General features: G+C 43.9%; 1 protein-coding gene across 4 annotated transcripts in view; it reads left to right on the forward strand.

The window, feature by feature from the left end:
• Nucleotides 1-18,069, forward strand: part of CHD2 (chromodomain helicase DNA binding protein 2) — a 71,765-nt gene that overhangs the window by 41,328 nt on the left and 12,368 nt on the right. For 3 of the 4 annotated variants that reach the window (XM_081965036.1, XM_081965033.1, XM_081965034.1), the window contains exons 19-36: nt 42-194; nt 2,233-2,304; nt 3,990-4,139; nt 5,356-5,504; nt 6,020-6,116; nt 6,296-6,388; nt 7,854-8,027; nt 9,083-9,258; nt 10,132-10,173; nt 10,401-10,540; nt 11,579-11,717; nt 12,578-12,728; nt 13,023-13,139; nt 13,832-13,960; nt 14,856-14,996; nt 15,873-16,051; nt 16,558-16,657; nt 17,462-17,666. In XM_081965036.1, the coding sequence (XP_081821162.1) occupies nt 42-194; nt 2,233-2,304; nt 3,990-4,139; nt 5,356-5,504; nt 6,020-6,116; nt 6,296-6,388; nt 7,854-8,027; nt 9,083-9,258; nt 10,132-10,173; nt 10,401-10,540; nt 11,579-11,717; nt 12,578-12,728; nt 13,023-13,139; nt 13,832-13,960; nt 14,856-14,996; nt 15,873-16,051; nt 16,558-16,657; nt 17,462-17,666 (2,407 nt within the window). The remainder of the gene's footprint in view (nt 1-41; nt 195-2,232; nt 2,305-3,989; nt 4,140-5,355; nt 5,505-6,019; nt 6,117-6,295; nt 6,389-7,853; nt 8,028-9,082; nt 9,259-10,131; nt 10,174-10,400; nt 10,541-11,578; nt 11,718-12,577; nt 12,729-13,022; nt 13,140-13,831; nt 13,961-14,855; nt 14,997-15,872; nt 16,052-16,557; nt 16,658-17,461; nt 17,667-18,069) is intronic. The other variant, XM_081965035.1, reaches the window with a different exon arrangement.

Raw genomic sequence — 18,069 nt, forward strand, 5'->3', positions numbered from 1 at the left:
GGTATTGAACCACCACCTCACGGTCCATCTTGTCTTCTTAGTCTTTAATCAGGAGCAGCGGGAAACTCATCCTTCTGGACAAACTGCTCAGCAGGCTCCGTGCGAGGGGCAACCGAGTCCTCATTTTCTCCCAGATGGTGAGGATGTTGGACATCTTGGCGGAGTACCTGGCCATCAAGCACTACCCTTTCCAGGTGAAGACCAGGAATCTGATGGTGGAAGGATGGATGGATGGATGGATGGATGGATGGATGGATAGATAGATAGATAGATAGATAGATAGATAGATAGATGATAGATAGATGATAGATAGATAGATAGATAGATAGATAGATAGATGATAGATAGATAGATGATAGATAGATAGATAGATAGATAGATAGATAGATAGATAGATAGATAGATAGATAGATAGATAGATGGATAGATAATGGAGAGACAGATATGAGGGATGGATGGATGGAGATAGATAGATAGATACAGGAAGAATGGATAGACAGACATGAGAGATGGATAGATGGACAGACATATAGGATGGATGGAGATAGATAGATAGATAGACAGACAGACAGACAGATGAAGAATGGATAGACAGGCATGAGGGATGGATGGAGATAGATAGATAGATAGATAGATAGATAGATAGATAGATAGATAGATAGATAGACAGACAGACACAGACAGACAGACAGACAGACATAGATGATAGATAGATGATAGATAGATAGATAGATAGATAGATAGATAGATAGATAGATAGATAGATAGATAGATAGATAGATAGATAGATAGATGATACATAGATACGGTGGTGGGGCAGCAGGAGGCACTCAAGTGTATTTTGCCTTATGGTGGATGAGGGAGAAAGACCAGCTTTAAGAGGGATGTTTGCAGATAGCTGAACCATGCAGCTTTTCTGGAGGATCTTCGCTAAATGGGCAAGGGTTCTGTACTTTCTGTTCTCCCTTGCCAGGCATTGGAAGATACCAATGGGAAGGTTTTTTTCTGCTTAATGAGAAAGATTATTTTAGTTATTTTTATTGCTTTTAATTTTAGTGGTCCTTGCCCCAGCTCCTGCCAACCTCGCAGTTCGAAAGCATGCAAACGCAAGTAGATAAATAGCTACCACTTCAGTGGGAAATAAAAGTGCTCTGTGACATCATGCTGGTCACATGACTGCAAAAATATCTTCAGACAGCGCTAGCTCAATGGCCTTGAAACGGAGATGAGCACCGGTCCCTACAGTTGGCCACAACTAGCGGAATAAAATCTGCTGGGTCTCTTTTTTAAAAAATTATTGCTTTTAATTAATAAGAAAAAAAGAAGCAAAACACAAATAATTTTTAGAAAAAGGAAGAAAACCCAAAACGAATAGCGAGATTGAACAAAGATCAAAATGATGCAACAGTGATAAAACAATAAATTCAAAGGAACTGTAACTTCAAAAAAAAAGAGCTAATGCAGGTAGCCCTCGACTTACGACAGTTCATTTAGTGACCGAAGTTACATCACTGAAAAAAGTGACATTTTTCACACTTACGACCTTTGTAAGGATCCCCATGGTGACGTGATCAGATTTCAGATGCTTTGGCAACTGACTCCTATTTATGACTGTCAGACTGTCCCGGGATCATGGGATCCCCTTTTGTGACCTGACAAGCCACGTCAACAGGGAAATCGGATCCATTTAACAATCTTGTTACTGAGCGGTGATCCGCTTAACAATTGTGGCAAGGAACGTTGTAAAATGGGGCAGAACCCCCTTAACAAATGTAAACTCACTTTAACCAGAGAAATGGTGGGATCAGTTGTGACGGTTACAGTTGTGACTACCTGTATTAACCTACATATTGTTCAGCCCTTGATCATAGAGTGTAATCCATTTTAAGATATCATTTAATCCAGACCCCGGGGAAACACGCTTCTCAGTGTGGCTTACTTTTCCCCTGATCTCTGTTTGTCTCCTCTTTTTTTTTTTTTCCTTTCATAAACCCGCTTAATAGATTATGCCTGGCTTGGCTGCAGAAACCTGGCCACCATTCCCAGCAGCAGGAACAGCCTGAGTTATTTTTAATCGTGGTTATTTTTAGACTGTTGTCTTGCTCTAAGCTGAAGGAAACCATCGGCAGGAGAGTTGAGTTTCTGGAAGAGACGTGGGGGGCCGCTGGGGTGGGTTCAAGTTGAGGTTTACCTTGGAGATCCCCTGACCTCTTTCACCATTGTTTTCTGCAGCGCCTGGACGGTTCCATCAAAGGAGAAATCCGGAAGCAGGCTCTGGATCATTTCAACGCCGAAGGCTCAGAGGTATGGCTGGAGCCGGCTGCGCAAACAGGTGGGGAGGAGAGGCAGGGGCTGCCTAGGAAGGGGGAAACAAGGGATGCCTCCTTGGTGGGACTGAAGGAAGGTGTCGGTTGTGTTTCTTTTGACAAAGGCCTGGGGGATCCAAAGGGTCTGGTGGAGGCTGGCAGGACTTGGCAGAGGAAGGAAAAGTTTAGTTTGCACATCACAGGAGCTGACTCTCTGCTTCTCACCGCAACGGAAACATGGCTTGCTTAGCCAGCATATCTTCGCCATGTTTTCAGCTTTGTTGACACGTCTGCTGGTTACCTTATTAGGGAGGGAGGGAACTTGGCGACATAGAGAAAAAGAGACATCCCGGCAAGGGTTTATTTCTCCCCCCCCCCCTCCCCCCAAAAGAAGAAATTTCTTGGTACTTTTTGGTCGTCTTAACAGGAATAAAGAGAGCAATCTGTGATTTGTTCATAAGGAAGAACTCCACTAAGTTTAGGGCTTCATTTAGGGCTTACGTTTCCAAAGTGATGCAGAGAACTGAAGTCTTTATTAGAACGACAAAAGTGAACGGGTCAAATTAGCATGTAGATTACGGGAAATTAAATTTTGGAGCAACCTACACTTGGTCTTTGACTCACGGCACAATAGGAGTGGGGGACAGAATTTCCATGGCCGACAAGGACCGTTTTCCACACTTCTGACTATTGCAGCATCCCCATGATCATGTGATCAAAATTCAGACACTTGGCAGCTGCTTCATACTTACGACTGTTTGCAGGGTCCCGGAGTCACATGATCCATTTTGGTGACCTTCTGACCAGCAAAGTCAGTGAGCAAGCCAGATTCACTTAACAGTCGTGTTACTAACTTAACAACTGCAGTGATTCACTGAACCAATGTGGCAAGAAAGGTCGTCAATGGCGCAAAACTGACTTGGCAAATGTCTCAATATTGGACTCAATTGTGGTCGCAATTCGAGGACTGCCTCTATAGGCATTGCATAACAGGGAGGTGTTTCTGAGGAGGCCTCTTTTTTATTCCTATTTTAATGTAATATTTTGGACAGAAGAGGAGATCAGGATTCCCTGCTCTGTCAGTAAACTACTACAGCTAGTTCTCAACTGGCGACCACAATTGAGCGTAAAATTTACGATGCTAAGCAAGACAGTGGTTAAGTGAGTTTTGCCCCCATTTGACCACCTTTCTTGCCCTTGTTTGCTAACTGAATCACTTCAGTTGTTCAATTAGTAGCCCAGTTGTTTAAGTGAATCTGGTTTCCGCATTGACTTTGCTTGTCAGAAGGTCACAAAAGGGGATCATCTAACCCTGGGACACTGCAATTGTCGTAAATATGAACCAGTTGCCAAGCATCTGAATGTAAATCACATGACCCAGGGGATGCTGCAACGGTCATAAGTGTGAAAAAGGGTTATAAGGCACTTTTTCCAGTGCTGTTGTTTAGGGACTTTGAACGGTCCCTAAATGAATGCTTGTAAGTTTAGGACTACCTTAACTGGTGTAGAAGGCATGTAATTTTGGCATTACCCTACATGACTCCTTCTGCTTGTGAAGCCCTGCTGGCCCGTAACCATTGTGCCCCCAATTCTTGCCACCTGACCGGTCCTTTACTGACTCTCCCCCGGGACCTATACGGACTCATACCTAAATGTGTGTTTCCTTTTATCACATGTGCTTAGGACTTCTGCTTTCTACTCTCCACGCGTGCTGGCGGCCTGGGGATCAACTTGGCATCAGCTGACACAGTGGTGATCTTCGATTCGGACTGGAACCCTCAGAATGACCTCCAGGCCCAGGCTCGGGCTCACCGGATTGGGCAAAAGAAACAAGTTAGTGAGAAAATTCTCCTCCTTTAGGTCTTCTGCAGAGGGGGTGGACCTCAGTTCCTAGCAAAGGGGATTGGGGATTCAGGGAGCCAACACTCAGGGCATCTGAAAGGAGTCAGAACTAGGAAAATTTAGTGAACAGCTAGGTGGTAGCAATCTGGAAATCAATTCCTTCCCAGTTGCTTTGTCTTCTCTGGTTACAAGAAATAAAGGGAGAAAATAATTTCCAGGCAGGTACTATCTGGCTGTAAACTAGATTACCCTATTCTTTCAGATCCCCTGAACATTGCAAGGGCTACGTATTCTGATTATTTATTCAATTTTTTTCCTGCCTTTATTACTTTTATAATTAGGTCCAGGCAGTGAACATACTTTATACTCCTACTGTTTCTCCCACAACAACCCTGTGAGGTTGGATGGGCTGAGAAGGAGTGACTGGCCCCAAGTCATCCAGCCGGCTCTCATGCCTAAGGCGGGACTAGAAATCCAGTCTGCTGGTTTCTAGGCCAACATCTGAAGCATAGACCCGATTGGCTATCTGCCATTTCAGTTGACTCTAACCGCACTGAGCAATGGGATTTAGAACTCGGAACCCAGGGATGAAGGCAGTTAGGGGAGGGGGCTTCCTATTGGTCTGCTTGAGTAGCCCCCGCCAGTTGAGCTCCACTTATTACTAAGGATTGTGGGAAGTGAGCGGTTTGCATTTGGCCAGATTGTGGATCAGGCATACTTTAGGTGTGGCTCTTCATCAGTTGACCCAGTTCAGGATTTCAGGTTTTCAGATCCGGGTTTTTCCGTATTAGATAAACTGGCAAAAGAAAAATTTGGTTATTTGTTTCATTGTTTTTTGAAATAGTGGGCAGTTAAATAATATAGGTAGAGGGAATTTGGGAGAGGGGTTGGTGGTGGGATGGGGTTGGTAGTTAGATATTCGGAGGTTCTCCTAACGGGGTTGCCTTGGTAGACATGGCTGAAAATGCGACATCTACTAATCCTGGTGGGGCAACTTCTACTTTTGTTGTAAGGTATTAGAAGCCAGTAACTTTCGGTTTGCAGCATGTTGGTCCTTGGTATCTGTCCCTTCCTGATCCTTTAAAAAGATCAGATCAGTCATTGAACTAAGGAAAGATCCAAGAAAGATTTCTGCACCTTACCTTGGCTGCACCAGGGATAAAAAGCTACCTTTATAGCTATTTCACGCATCCCCTGGATTCTGCAGGTAAATATCTATCGCTTGGTTACAAAGGGAACAGTGGAAGAGGAGATTATAGAAAGAGCGAAGAAGAAGATGGTGCTGGACCATCTCGTGATACAACGGATGGACACCACTGGCCGGACAGTTTTGGACAACAGCTCTGATAGATCCAAGTAAGGAGATGAGACTTCTGGTCTGCTGATCAAGGTGGCTGTTCTGTGGCACCGTTTGAATGTTAATCTTAATTGGGCTGAACTGTTCCGTGGGAAGGGATCCTCTCTTCAGCAGGCAATGCAGACCAAGTGATTAGAATCAATCCCTGTTTTGAAAGTTTGATGAGATAAAATGAGCTGGTTACATTTGTCAGCCAGACGTGGTCATTGATACCTAAACACATGCTTTATGCTAAGGTTGCTAACTGTCTTTTTTTTAAAAGACAAACAATTCCTTTGTAACATTGACTGTTTGATGTTAAAAAGACAAAAAGAATGATTTTAGCTACTCAGAATTTCAAATTGCAATGTTTCCTCAGCTCAAAAGAGATTAGGAGTTGGATGAGACTTCTTGTCAAAGGATAAATAGTACAAAGAACTAGATTATTTGAGATCTGGAAAAGTGAGCTAAGATATGGTCCAAGGTGTAAACTGGAAACCTTTGTGCAAGCCAATGGCTTCATGTTTTTCTTTAGTTCAAACCCATTCAACAAGGAGGAACTGACCGCCATCTTGAAGTTTGGAGCTGAAGACCTTTTTAAAGAAGCGGAAGGGGAAGAATCTGAACCACAGGTGAGTTTTCTGATCCATATTTCTGGGTGGAGATTACCTTGACATCTCCTTGGGATGTCCTTTGAAATTGGCCCAGATTTAACTAAATCCAATTCATTTCTGTATCAGAACTTTAAAAGGACAACATTAAATATTTCATATTGTTGTGTGTCTGATTGCACTCTTGCCCTTGCTTCTAGGAAATGGACATTGAGGAAATCTTACGCCTGGCTGAGACACGAGAGAATGAACCATCCACAAGTGCAACCGATGAGCTGCTTTCACAGTTTAAGGTAAGGGCCCAGAAAAGGAGCATCAAAGGTTTTAGAATTTGTAGTGTTATCAGTGCAATTAAAGGGAGTAGTGTGGTGGCCTAGAGGTGAGGACGCTTGCTTCCCACTCGGAAGGTTGAGAGTTCAATCCTAGGTGGCAACTTGGAAAATGCTGACATATTGCCATCCAATAAACTACGCATTGGGTGGCAATAAACAATAAGTGACAGAAGGGGAAATTAATGGAATTAATATGAGGTACTTTCATATTCATAAAACTTACATATGTATAACTGAAATGGAGACACCGTGAGACAAATCAACTTGTTGCATCTGAAAGAAATAATTGAAAATAAGAAGAAAAAAGAAAAGAAAAGAAAGAGGGAGGAGGAGAAGAAAGAAAGAAAAAAAGAAAAAAGAAAGTAAGTCTGGAATTGGGCTTTAAGCTGAGGTAACAAAGCCTTCAATATTTTCAGCACAACTTCAAACAGGAAAACCCACAATTAAATAAACTTGGGGACAATTATTGGGGGGGGGGGAAGATGCAAATTCCAATTTATGAAAAACTCACTCACCTTTTAATGTACAAAATCCAAGGTACAGGAGCTTCTTCTACCCCATATCTTGGGGGGATCTGGGGTAGAAGAAGTCGACATGTTTAGTTAGAAACATAAAATTAACAGTCTAGATTTTTGCATCTTTTGTAAACAGCTCCAGATAAACAACTGAAGTGCTAGCTGAGATAGGAAGATTCCTGTACAACCATCTTGAGGAGGAAATCTCAGGGCTGGGAGGAGTTTCAGCAAGAGGAGGAGGAGGAGGAGGAGGAGGAGGAGGAGGAGAAGAAGAAGAAGAAGAAGAAGAAGAAGAAGAAGAAGAAGAAGAAGAAGAAGAAGAAGAAGAAGAAGAAGAAGAAGAAATTAGAAGAAATTAGACTTACATACTGCTTCACAGTGCTTTGCAATCTACTCTAAGCAGTTTATAGTGTTGGCATATTGGCCCCAACAATCTGGGTCCTCATTTTACTGACCTCGGAAGAATGGAAAGCTGAGTCAACCTTGAGCCTCGTGAGACTCAACCTGCTGGCAACTGGCAGTCAGCAGAAATAGCCTACAGTACTGCACTCTAACCACTGTGCTACCACACCAGAAACAGCAGGAGCATCTCCATTGGCCAGTTTGTCTCTGGTGCATAAGCTTGCAGTGTACTTACACACGGTCAAATAATATAATCCTAAAATACCACTAGGAGAAGGTAGTAGGAAAGATGGGAAGGATAATAGTAATACAGCCTTACTACCTGGGTAAATGCCCTTAGACTTAAGCCAGCTCTGTGGCAATTAGGTGTTCAGCAGAGTGATGCCAGGAGGGAAAAGGCTGTTGTCGTTTCTAGTTGTTTTGGCACGCGATGCCCTATAGGGGCGGCCTGAGGGAAGGATGTGATTATGGAAGCCTGGTATAGAAAGCCTTATTGTTTCTCCTCTCAGGTAGCCAACTTTGCTACAACGGAAGAGGAAGAAGCCGAGGCGGAAGAGAAATCTCAGAAGGAGTGGGAAAGCATCATTCCTGAGGAACAGAGGAAGAAAGTGGAAGAAGAGGAGCGGCAGAAGGAACTTGAGGAGATATATATGCTGCCAAGAATCCGCAGCTCAGCCAAAAAGGTAGTTATGGTTGGGTAAGACCCATAACAGGATGACATCTCACCTCATCCCACGTGGGGGAGAAAAAATCCTTCAAAACAATAGCAGGATGGAGGACTTTCAGATTAGATGGTTGTGCTGGAGAAGCAGTAGATGTTTATCTTTGCAGAAGGGTAAATTCACACTTCGGTTAGTGCCAGTGGTGAAATCTATTTTTTTTTTTGCCACCAGTTCTGTGGGCATGGTTTGGGGGGGTCATGTGACTGGGTGGATTTGGGCAACTTTTTTTTTCACTTTTTAAAGCATTTTTTTCCTGCCTATTTGCCTGAACCGGCAGGAAAAAAAATGCTTTAAAAAATGGATAAAAAGCTTCCGACGATCTCATGGCTCACAGCTGAGCCGTGTAATCCTCAGAAGCTTTTTTTTTAATACTACTGGTTTGCAGAACCAATGACAATTGTCCCTACTGGTTCAGCCGAACCGGGAGGATTTCACCCATGGTTGGTGCCGAGAAACACACAGCATGTTCCTGGGGAACCACAGGCTCAAGACTATGGGTGACATCTGTTCCTTAGATCTCTCATCCCTATATGGAGCATTGAGTGTTTGGGGTGCTAAGTACAGGTCATTCTTAACTTACGACCACAATTGAAGCCAGAATTTATGTTGCTAAAGTAAGGGATTTGTCAAGGGAGTTCTGCCCCATTTTATGACTTTTCTTGCTACGTTTGTTGAGCGAATCACCACAGTGAAGTTAGTAACACGGTTGTTAAGTGAATCTGCTTCCCCATTGACTCTGCTTGTCAGAAGGTCACAAAAGGGGAACCACTTGACCCCTTTTCACTGCAACTGTCATAAGTACATGTCAGTTGCCAAGCATCTGAAAGTATGTCACATGGCCAAGAGAATGCCACAATGGTGATAAGGGTGAAAAGTGGTCGTAAATCCCTTTTTGGTGGCCTTGTAGCTTTGAACGGTCGCTAAACGGAACCGTTGTAAGCCGGGGACCAGTTGGAGTTAACAGTCTCTGGCAAAGAGGATCTCTCTAAGCCTGGCCCTTTTTCTGGCCCTGACAGGCTCAGCCCAATGATAGCGATTCGGACGTTGAAATAAAGAGAAAGCTCCAGAGGTCTTCTGGCTCCGATACCGAGACAGAGGACTCCGATGATGACAAAAGGCCCAAACGCAGAGGACGGCCTCGCAGTGTGCGGAAGGACACAGTGGAAGGATTTACAGACACTGAAATCAGAAGGTTGGCACCCAGGAAGAAATCCAGGGATTCTTCTGGACTGGTTTTTCATCATTTGCCAGAGCTAAAATGAACTGGAAAGGGTGGGAGGGATGCCCAAAGCCTACTTCCCAGAGAGGTGTGGTGGGATGAAAGGAGGGGAGATTACTCCAGTCATCTTGAGCGTACAGAGCAATAGAATGGAATTAGAAGAGAAGAGAAGGAATAGGAATAGGAATAGGAATAGGAATAGGAATAGAATGGAATGGGAATGGGAATGGAATAGGAATAATAGGAATAGGAATAGGAATAGGAATGGAATGAATAGAAATAGAATAGGAATAGGACAGAACAGAATGCAGAATAGAACAGAATAATAGAATAGAATAGAATAGAATAGAATAGAATAGAATAGAATAGAATAGAATTCTTTATTGGCCAAGTGTGATTGGACCCACAAGGAATTTGTCTTTGGTGCATATGCTCTCAGTGTACATAAAAAGACAAGATACATTTGTCAAGAATCATAAGGTACAACACTTAATGGTAGTCATAGGGTACAAATATGCAATCAAATCATATTAGGAAACAACCAAGATAAATCGTAAGGATACAAGCACAAAGTTACAGCCATGCAGTCATAAGTGGGAGGAGATGGGTGATAGGAACGATGAGAAGAAGAAAATGGAAGAAAATATTGTAAGAAAGCTTCTGCAGCCTTCCTTGGCTTAACCTGAGTTTGTAAATATTGGACAACTTGAGAGTTGTACTCGGGCACATCTGGAGGGGGTTAAATTTAGGAGGGGTGTGACTAGAATCACAAGCAGAGGAAAAAGAAATCGAGGCCTTTAGCAAACCTCTCTAACGGTTGTTGCTCTTTCTGTTTAAATTCCACAGATTTATCAAGGCGTACAAGAAGTTTGGCGTTCCTTTGGAGCGGTGAGTGACAGATTACCGAGAACGTGCAGTCCGCCAAATTATAAACTGTAATTTGCTTTCACGCTGTGATTTTTGTTTTGTTTTTAATCGTTTTCTGGTAGCTATTCTTAGTCCATCCATGTTCTGGAAGTGCCTTAAAATAACATCCAATTTGTGGGTGTGTTGAGGGAGGGAGAGTCAAACATTTGCTCTAGAGCACCTTTATTACATTCCGTCTCCTTTTCCAGACTGGAATGCCTCGCTCGGGATGCCGAACTGGTAGATAAATCGGTAGCTGATCTGAAACGTCTGGGAGAACTTCTCCACAACAGTTGTGCTTCCGCCATGCAGGAGTATGAAGAGCATCTGAAGGAGAACCCAACTGAAAGTGAGGAAAGGGGCTTTCTGTGATGGTAAAAGGTTGGGGTCAACCCAGGGACCTGGCTCAACATCCAAGGTTTTGAGCCTATGCCTCTAGATCAGGGGTGTCCAAACTTGGGAACTTTAAGACTTGTGGACTTCAAATCCCAGAATTCCCCAGCCAGCCATGCTGGCTGGGGAATTCTGGGAGTTGAAGTCCACAAGTCTTAAAGTTCCCAAGTTTGGACACCCCTGCTCTAGATAAAGAAAGTCGGCACCGCATGAAGAATTCATGCTTAAGAAAACCTGAACTCTGCAATTACGTTCTTTATAATCACAGAATTGGTTCGGCATTTGCTTAATCGATCTTCCCCAGTGATTTCTCCGTTTCCATTTTTTCACTTCCCATCAAATTAGGAAAATGTCTATGGAGATTCTCGGTCATCCCGGTCACGTTTGCCCCAAAGGTGCTTTTTCAAGAGGCAACTGGACCTTCTGGAAGTCCAATTGCCTCTTGAAAAAGCACCTTTGGGATAATCCAGGAAAGGCGATGCTAAGTCATTTAGAGACAGTGAGAGATCACATCTTAAGATGGAATCACAGCAAAGACTTACAGTTGGGAATGGTGGTCTTTTTAAAAAAAAATACACAATTGTTTGTCAACTTTGAGAAAAAAAAGAATGAAAATGATGCCAAAACTTGTCCCCCCCTTTCCAAAATCATTGTCATGTACAAAGTATTGGGATCATAGGTTAAGTTGCAGCATAGAAGATTTATTCAAGCTGATATGCAAGAATGTAGTCAAATAAAGTTCATTAGTAAATTGTCACCTGATAAGGGTCAACAGAATTCAAGAGAGCCTGACTTGTGGCCACGCAAGGACTCTAAACTGATGACACGTTTAACGCCAACCCTCCCCACTTCTGCCTGCTCTTCTCCTACAATAACAGGCTGGTATTTTAGCCCCCAAACAGGAACATGTTAAAGTCTCAGGTGCTGAATACACTTAAAATGTGATTCCCAAACCGCCCCATCTGATTGTGACTGTGTGGCTCCTTTTCTCCAGGTAAAGGACCAGGGAAGAGAAAGGGACCCACAATTAAGATCTCCGGAGTCCAGGTGAACGTGAAAGCGATTATTCAGCACGAGGAGGAATTTGCAATGCTCCATCAGACCATTCCCAGTGACCCAGTGGAGAGGACAAAGTGAGCATGACCATCTAAGACAGGCGCAAGTGTGCGAGCCATGAGTGGCCAAAAGAAGAAGAAAACAAGTTATTTTTTGGGGATGGGGGGGGATCACACATTGCTGTTAAATAAAATGAAACCTTAGGCAGTATGTTATTAATTATGCTCTGTTGATCTTCATGTTGGAAAAAGATAATATACATGTGAGCAGAAGTGTAAACGGAATTTAAAATGTAAATACGGAAGAGGCAGCCATTACTATGACTCTGCCTTGGGAGAAAATATGAAGAGAATTGCTGGATTAGACCAAAGGAACAGTCCATGATAATTTATCAGATTAGCAGCAGGTCTTCTGGCTGTTGAAGTCTTTTTTGGCAGTTCTTCTACAAATGGCCCTTGCCTTAGGCCCACAATGGAGCCCAAATTTTCTGTTTCTGATCAAGACAGTTGTTAAGTGTGCTTTGCCCTATTTTATGAACTTTCTTGCCACGGTTGTTAAGTGAATCACTGCAGTTAAATTAGTAACACATTTCCTGACAGTGGAACAGAAGTTGCCTCCAGAAGTTGTGGGTGCTCCATCACTGGAGGCTTTTAAGAAGAGACTGGAGAGCCATTAGTCTGGAATAATATAAGATCTCCTGCTTCCTAAGCAATTAAGGAAGGGTCCTTTGCTCAGTTTAGGTGAAACCTATGTTAACTAGTGAGAAGAGGTTTAAGAGATAATTTCACCTGTGGGTGCATATCCACACTTTCACACAGACCTCTAACTTTGCCTTTCTTTTGTCTTATCTGGTGGTGGTGTAGAACTTTATTGACAAGGGACGCCTTGCGTGGGATCGCTTGTCATCCTTCACCTGTCCTCTCCTCCAATTTTTCAGGTTCCGTCTGAACTGCCGTGTCAAATCTGCCCATTTCGACGTAGACTGGGGAGTGGAAGAGGACTCTTGTTTGCTGCGGGGGATTTACGAGCACGGATGTGGGAACTGGGAGCTCATCAAGTCAGACCCAGAACTGAACCTCACCGACAAGGTACAAGGAACTTCGGATGAGGGGTCAATGTTTTACAGATGCAACGCCAAATTATAACGCTTGAAAAAGAACTTCTGCAGGAAGTGGTGGCATCGGGTGCGGGGATTACTGGTTCTGCCACTTGACAAGCAGTGTTTTTTGCATTGATTTCATGCATAAAACACAGAGTTGGTTTGGTCTCCTGGCTAAGGCACCAGGCCAGAAACCGGGAGACTGAGTTCTAGAACTGCCTTGGGCACAAAGCCAGCTGGATGATTCTAAACAAGTCCCTCTCTTTTCTCCACCCATCCCCAGATTTTACCAGTGGAGACAGACAAAAAGCCACAGGGGAAGCAGCTCCAGGCGCGAGTAGATTATCTGATGAAACTTATCCAAAGAGATACGAAGAGGAAGGACAACAAGACAGAGGAGGTCAGTTCCGCCACTGAGAAGGCTCTGTTTGGTCGCATGGACTTTGTTTCTGCTATGTTATCAAGGGTTCCAAGTTGCTTTATGCATTGTTTGGGAAGTTAGCACATTCAAAACTCAAGTTTCCAGTCTTTGTAGTGGAAAATATGGACATAGGAAGGAAGTAAAGGAACTGGAAGTCTTTCCCAATCTTGGTATACACACACATACACATGAACACACACACACACACCGAGTAGGGTGGTAGAGCATGAGTGAACCATGGGGTGCCCAAAGCTGTGGATGCTGCTTCTTTTGTATCATTTGAAGTTTCTGCTTCAAGGGCAGCCCACTGTGGAGCACATTGCAGTAGTCCAAATGGGAAGCAACTAGAACTTGAGTGACCATGAAGGGGGCCTGCCTGTCCACGAACAGGCACAATTAGTGCATAAATCGAATCCATGCAATTGTCACAGCTACCCTCTGCTCCCTGGGAAGAAGCTACCAGTCCAGGAGGGCCAAGTGGTGTACCATCTCTGCTCGTGAGAAAACTACCCCATTGAGGGATAAAGATGGTCCCTCTCCAGAACCCAAGAAATACTGCAGGGAGGTGGGCGACTCTACACAGGAAAGGGTTTGCACAAATAAAGATAAGGCCCACCAAATTGGCCAACAAGGAGGGGCTTTTGATCATCTGTGCCCTTGTGCTCTTCTAGGACAAGACCAAAAGTGTAAAACCCCGAATCCGGAAAGAAAACAAACCCCCCAAAATCAAGGAGGAGCCGGGAAATGAAGCCTCTTCTCCACAGCCTCCAGACAACCAGTCAGTAGAAGGACAGAAGAAGGTAAGCATCAGCATTGGTGGAGAGCCATTTGCTTCTCCACCCAGCTTCCAACAAGGGAAGTCAGTGAGGGAAGCCAGATTGGTTTATTGATTGTGTATGATTCACTTAACAACTGCAGTGATTCTGCTTACCAGCCTGGTCCAGGAAGAAAAAGTTGGAGCGAGTTTTGAGAGTTGGCTAACTACCTTTCGAAACTGTCCACCAGGCCAGTGAAAGGTGGATGGTTTCTTGCTAAAGAGAGATGCAAAAGGGTACATGGTAGTATTTCTCTCCATTGTTTTACATCTCTGGCCATTCAGAATAGAAAGACAAAAAGCAATTCATTTATAGATACATGTCCCAAATCAGTCACAATCGAAGGATGCTGAAGTTTACGTCTCTTTTAGAAAGTGAAATGCATATTTCTCGGTTTTAGTCGTGAGAGGGTTGTGCAATTCCATTCGTTTAGGGAGTCCCATTATCACAAAAATGAGCCACGTTGGCTCAGCGATTAAAGACGCTGGGTTTGTCAGCTGGATGGCTGACAGCCTGGGTCCGAGACCCACATTCCACATAATGGGTGAGCTCCCGTTACCTGCCTCAGCTCCTCTGTCCACCTAGCAGTTCGAAAGCATGCAAATGTGAGTTTTGGCCAAAAGGGGGGATGAGCACTGTCCCCCAGAGTCGGACATGACTGGACAGAGTAAATCCTGACTTGTACTTTATTATCATAAAGATGGAGAGCCCTGTCTGAAGGGGCAAAGGAATTGCCTGGAAACTCCAGGCAGCAGAATGCAAGTTTCTCACCACCCTTGTTTTTTGCTTTAGTTTTTCTTCCATTTCCTTATTGGCACATCTGTGACTTTCTATTCTGTGCTTTTTAATGAGGGATCTATCTCTTCTTGTCTTTTCACAGCCCAAAGGCGCCGAAGCCAAACCTGGAAACAAAGGGAAGAAACCGCTGGGTCAGGGTCCCGTCCACATTACGGCAGGAAGTGAACCTGTCCCCATCGAAGAAGAGGAAGAGGATGATTTAGACCATGCAACCTTCACCATTGTGAGTCTTCTCCAGGAACCCAATGGGGAAACGTCCAAGAGATCTGGTCAATGACCCCAGAAAATGTCCCTTTGACTCAGGAGGGCAGCGGCTGTTTAGTTATGAAATCAACTTGCCTCTTCTTATGAAGTTTCCATGAAAGATAAAATACCAACTTAACCAACCCCCAAAAGATTTGAAAATAGGGAATGGGGATCAAAGGGGGGAAAGTGGAAAAACGAGAAGAAGAAGGGTGGGGAAGAACACAAAAAAGGACTTCAGACTTTCTTCAGGTCAGAAACAAATAAACAGGTAAAAGTACGACCATAACTGAGCCCAGAATTTATGTGTGTTAAGTGGGAAATTAGCTAAGTGAGTTTTTCCCCCATTTTTCGACCTACCTTGCTACAGTTGTTAAGTGAATCACTGCAGTTGTTAAATTATTAATACGGTTGTTAAGTAAATCTGGCTTCCCCTTTGACAGAAGGTCACAAAAGGGGATCACATGACCACAGGGCAGTGCTACTGTCCTACTCTGGATTGAAACAAAAATATTCCTCCACCTTAATGAATTCACCTAAAGAAAGATGGGAAATCTCTTGCATGGTCTCCAAGATTTTATGGCTTCCCCAGACGAGTGTTAAATCCGATACTCAAATTTGGGATAGCTTTCGCTTCCTTGATCTTGCCCAGCAAACTGGAGCTTGATAGCATGTGGCTCCAGATGTTTCTTTGAAGACTCCCGTGGCTGTCACTTGGAGAGGGTGCCCACAGCAGATCCCCTCCCCCAAATTCAAATGGGCCCCTAGCCACAAAAGGTTGCCTCAATCAGGGTCCCCCTTTTCTTCGCCTTCCTTCGGCGATTAATGCGGAGCTTTGCTTTTTCTGTCTCCCAAGTGCAAAGAGCTGATGAGGCCAGTTAAGAAGTCCCTGAAGCAGCTGGATAAGCCAGAAAGAGGACTTACGGACCACGACCAGCTGGAGCAAACTCGGAGTTGCCTGCTCAAGATAGGAGACCACATTGCTGAATGCTTGAAAAGCCACACTGAACAGGAAGTTCTTAACGTATGGAGAAGGTGATTTGCCTGCCCACCAAATTTTCAATATCTCTTGGGGATGCAGTTAAAAAGGGAATCAGCCTAGATAGAATCTCTAGATAGCCATAAGTCCAATTCCTGCTGCAATGCTACAAATGAGATGCAGTCTCCATTTGTTGAATTCCCTACGTGGAAATATGTTAGAAATGTGTTAAATATGTTAAAAACAAAATCCACATTTTAGTCCAAACTCCTAGAAAACCACAATATAGGCATTCTCAGTCAGAGAGAGAAGCAGCAGACTGGTCATGCCATGCTTAGATCAAAATCTGTAGACTTTATCTTAGGAGTCTTCAGGACTCCAGTTTGCAGCAAGACATTTTTAGATGCAGAGTGGGTGTAAGAGGGGATTTTTGGGCCCCAGAAGAAAACATCTCTCCATCACTGCTTGTTTGAGGCATCTTTTTCTTCTGGCTTAAAAAGTTTGCACTTCTGGCCCAGCTTCTAAAAAGAGAAAATTAGAATATCTATTTACCTTCTTTCAGGAATCTATGGGTATTTGTCTCCAAGTTTACCGAATTTAATGCCAAGAAATTGCATAAGATATACAAGATGGCTAACAAAAAGCGATCCCGGGAACAGGAGGTAAGAACAGAGGTGTGTGTGTGGATGTTTGTGTTATGCAGTAGAATGGAAGGGATACAAATATAAATAAAAAGGAAGAAAGGGAACATCTTGTGGAAAAGAAAACCTCAGGAACTAGAGGAATTCTGGTTGAAACTTTTAGGTGGGACTGTGCTCTTTCCTTTTTCTTTCTTTTTTTCTTTTTGTTTTTGACTCTGTCATTGCTGTCCTAAGAGCCAGATGTTGAGTTGTAGAAGAGGGGAGGAGGAATCCTATCTTTAGGAGTGGGTAGCCTTTCAACGCTCAGGGGACATAGGTTGGGGATCAAAGCCGTTGAGTCTTCTGGCACACTCCTTGATGGGAGTGTAATTCTCTGAGAGTCTCCAGCTCCTTTTGCCAGACTTGGCCTTTTAATCATCAGCTAGAGGAGAGCTGGAAGGGACCTTGGAGGTCTTCTAGCCAAACCCCCTGCTCAAGCAGGAGACCCTATACCATGTGAGACGAGTGGCTCTCCAGTCTCCATTGATGGAGTTGCATTGCTTTTTCTTCAAGCTGCCTGACAAATGCAACTGTGCGGGTCCCTGGGGAGCCAAGAGGGGCTGGCCTAGCAAACCTTGATAATGAAGACAACTCTGGTCAAAAATGATGAGGCCTTAAGGCTTTCACTTTTCTTTCTGTTTCTTTATTTAACCCTTTCCTCTAGAAGAGGCCCTCCAATATTCTCCAGCCACGTCCCTCCTCCCCAGATCCTATTTAATAAGACCCAAATCATGGTTACTGTTGGCCTTTTGAGTTTTCCCACGATGTTGTCTTTCTGCTCAACAGGAACATAAGAAGAAGGAAGAGACAATGAGTGGCAAGCGGCTTCGTCCAGAAACTCCAGGGCCCAGTCGAGATATCCCGGTATCTCCTGTCCCCCATAGCCCTCATGGTCAAAAGCTGCAGCAAACATCTCCCCACCCTTCACAGATGCATGGACATCCACGAGAGAACTACAACCAGCCAAATAGAAGACACTTCAGCCATACAGGTGAGAGATTATCAGGCCTGTCCCAGCTTGGGTATTTAGGAAAGAAAGACTCTCGTCCCCATTTGCAGTTGAGTTGCATTTAGTAAAAGGCAGGTATTTACTAGAGCCAAGTGGTTACAGTGAAAGCAAAGCTAGACCTGAGGATTCCTGCATAAACCTGGTATAAATTTCCCTTTCTTCTCCCTGGTCATCTTGTTAATGTCCAAAGTGGGCCAAACTAGTTGTTTTGGTAACAATTCCCAGAATTTGGTGCCTCTTTGGTGGGCATTCTCATTCCTTTCCCAGGCCTCTGTCCTTGGATCGTTCAACCGTTGTCTCTGGTTGGCACTTCTACTTGCAGTCATCCCCCTTCCTATATTCCCCATATTTTATGACAGGCTGCCACCAAAGCAAAGCAGGGCTG

Source organism: Natrix helvetica, assembly GCF_964273705.1.
Source record: "Natrix helvetica genome assembly, chromosome: 12".
NCBI classification, from domain to species: Eukaryota; Metazoa; Chordata; class Lepidosauria; order Squamata; family Natricidae; genus Natrix; species Natrix helvetica.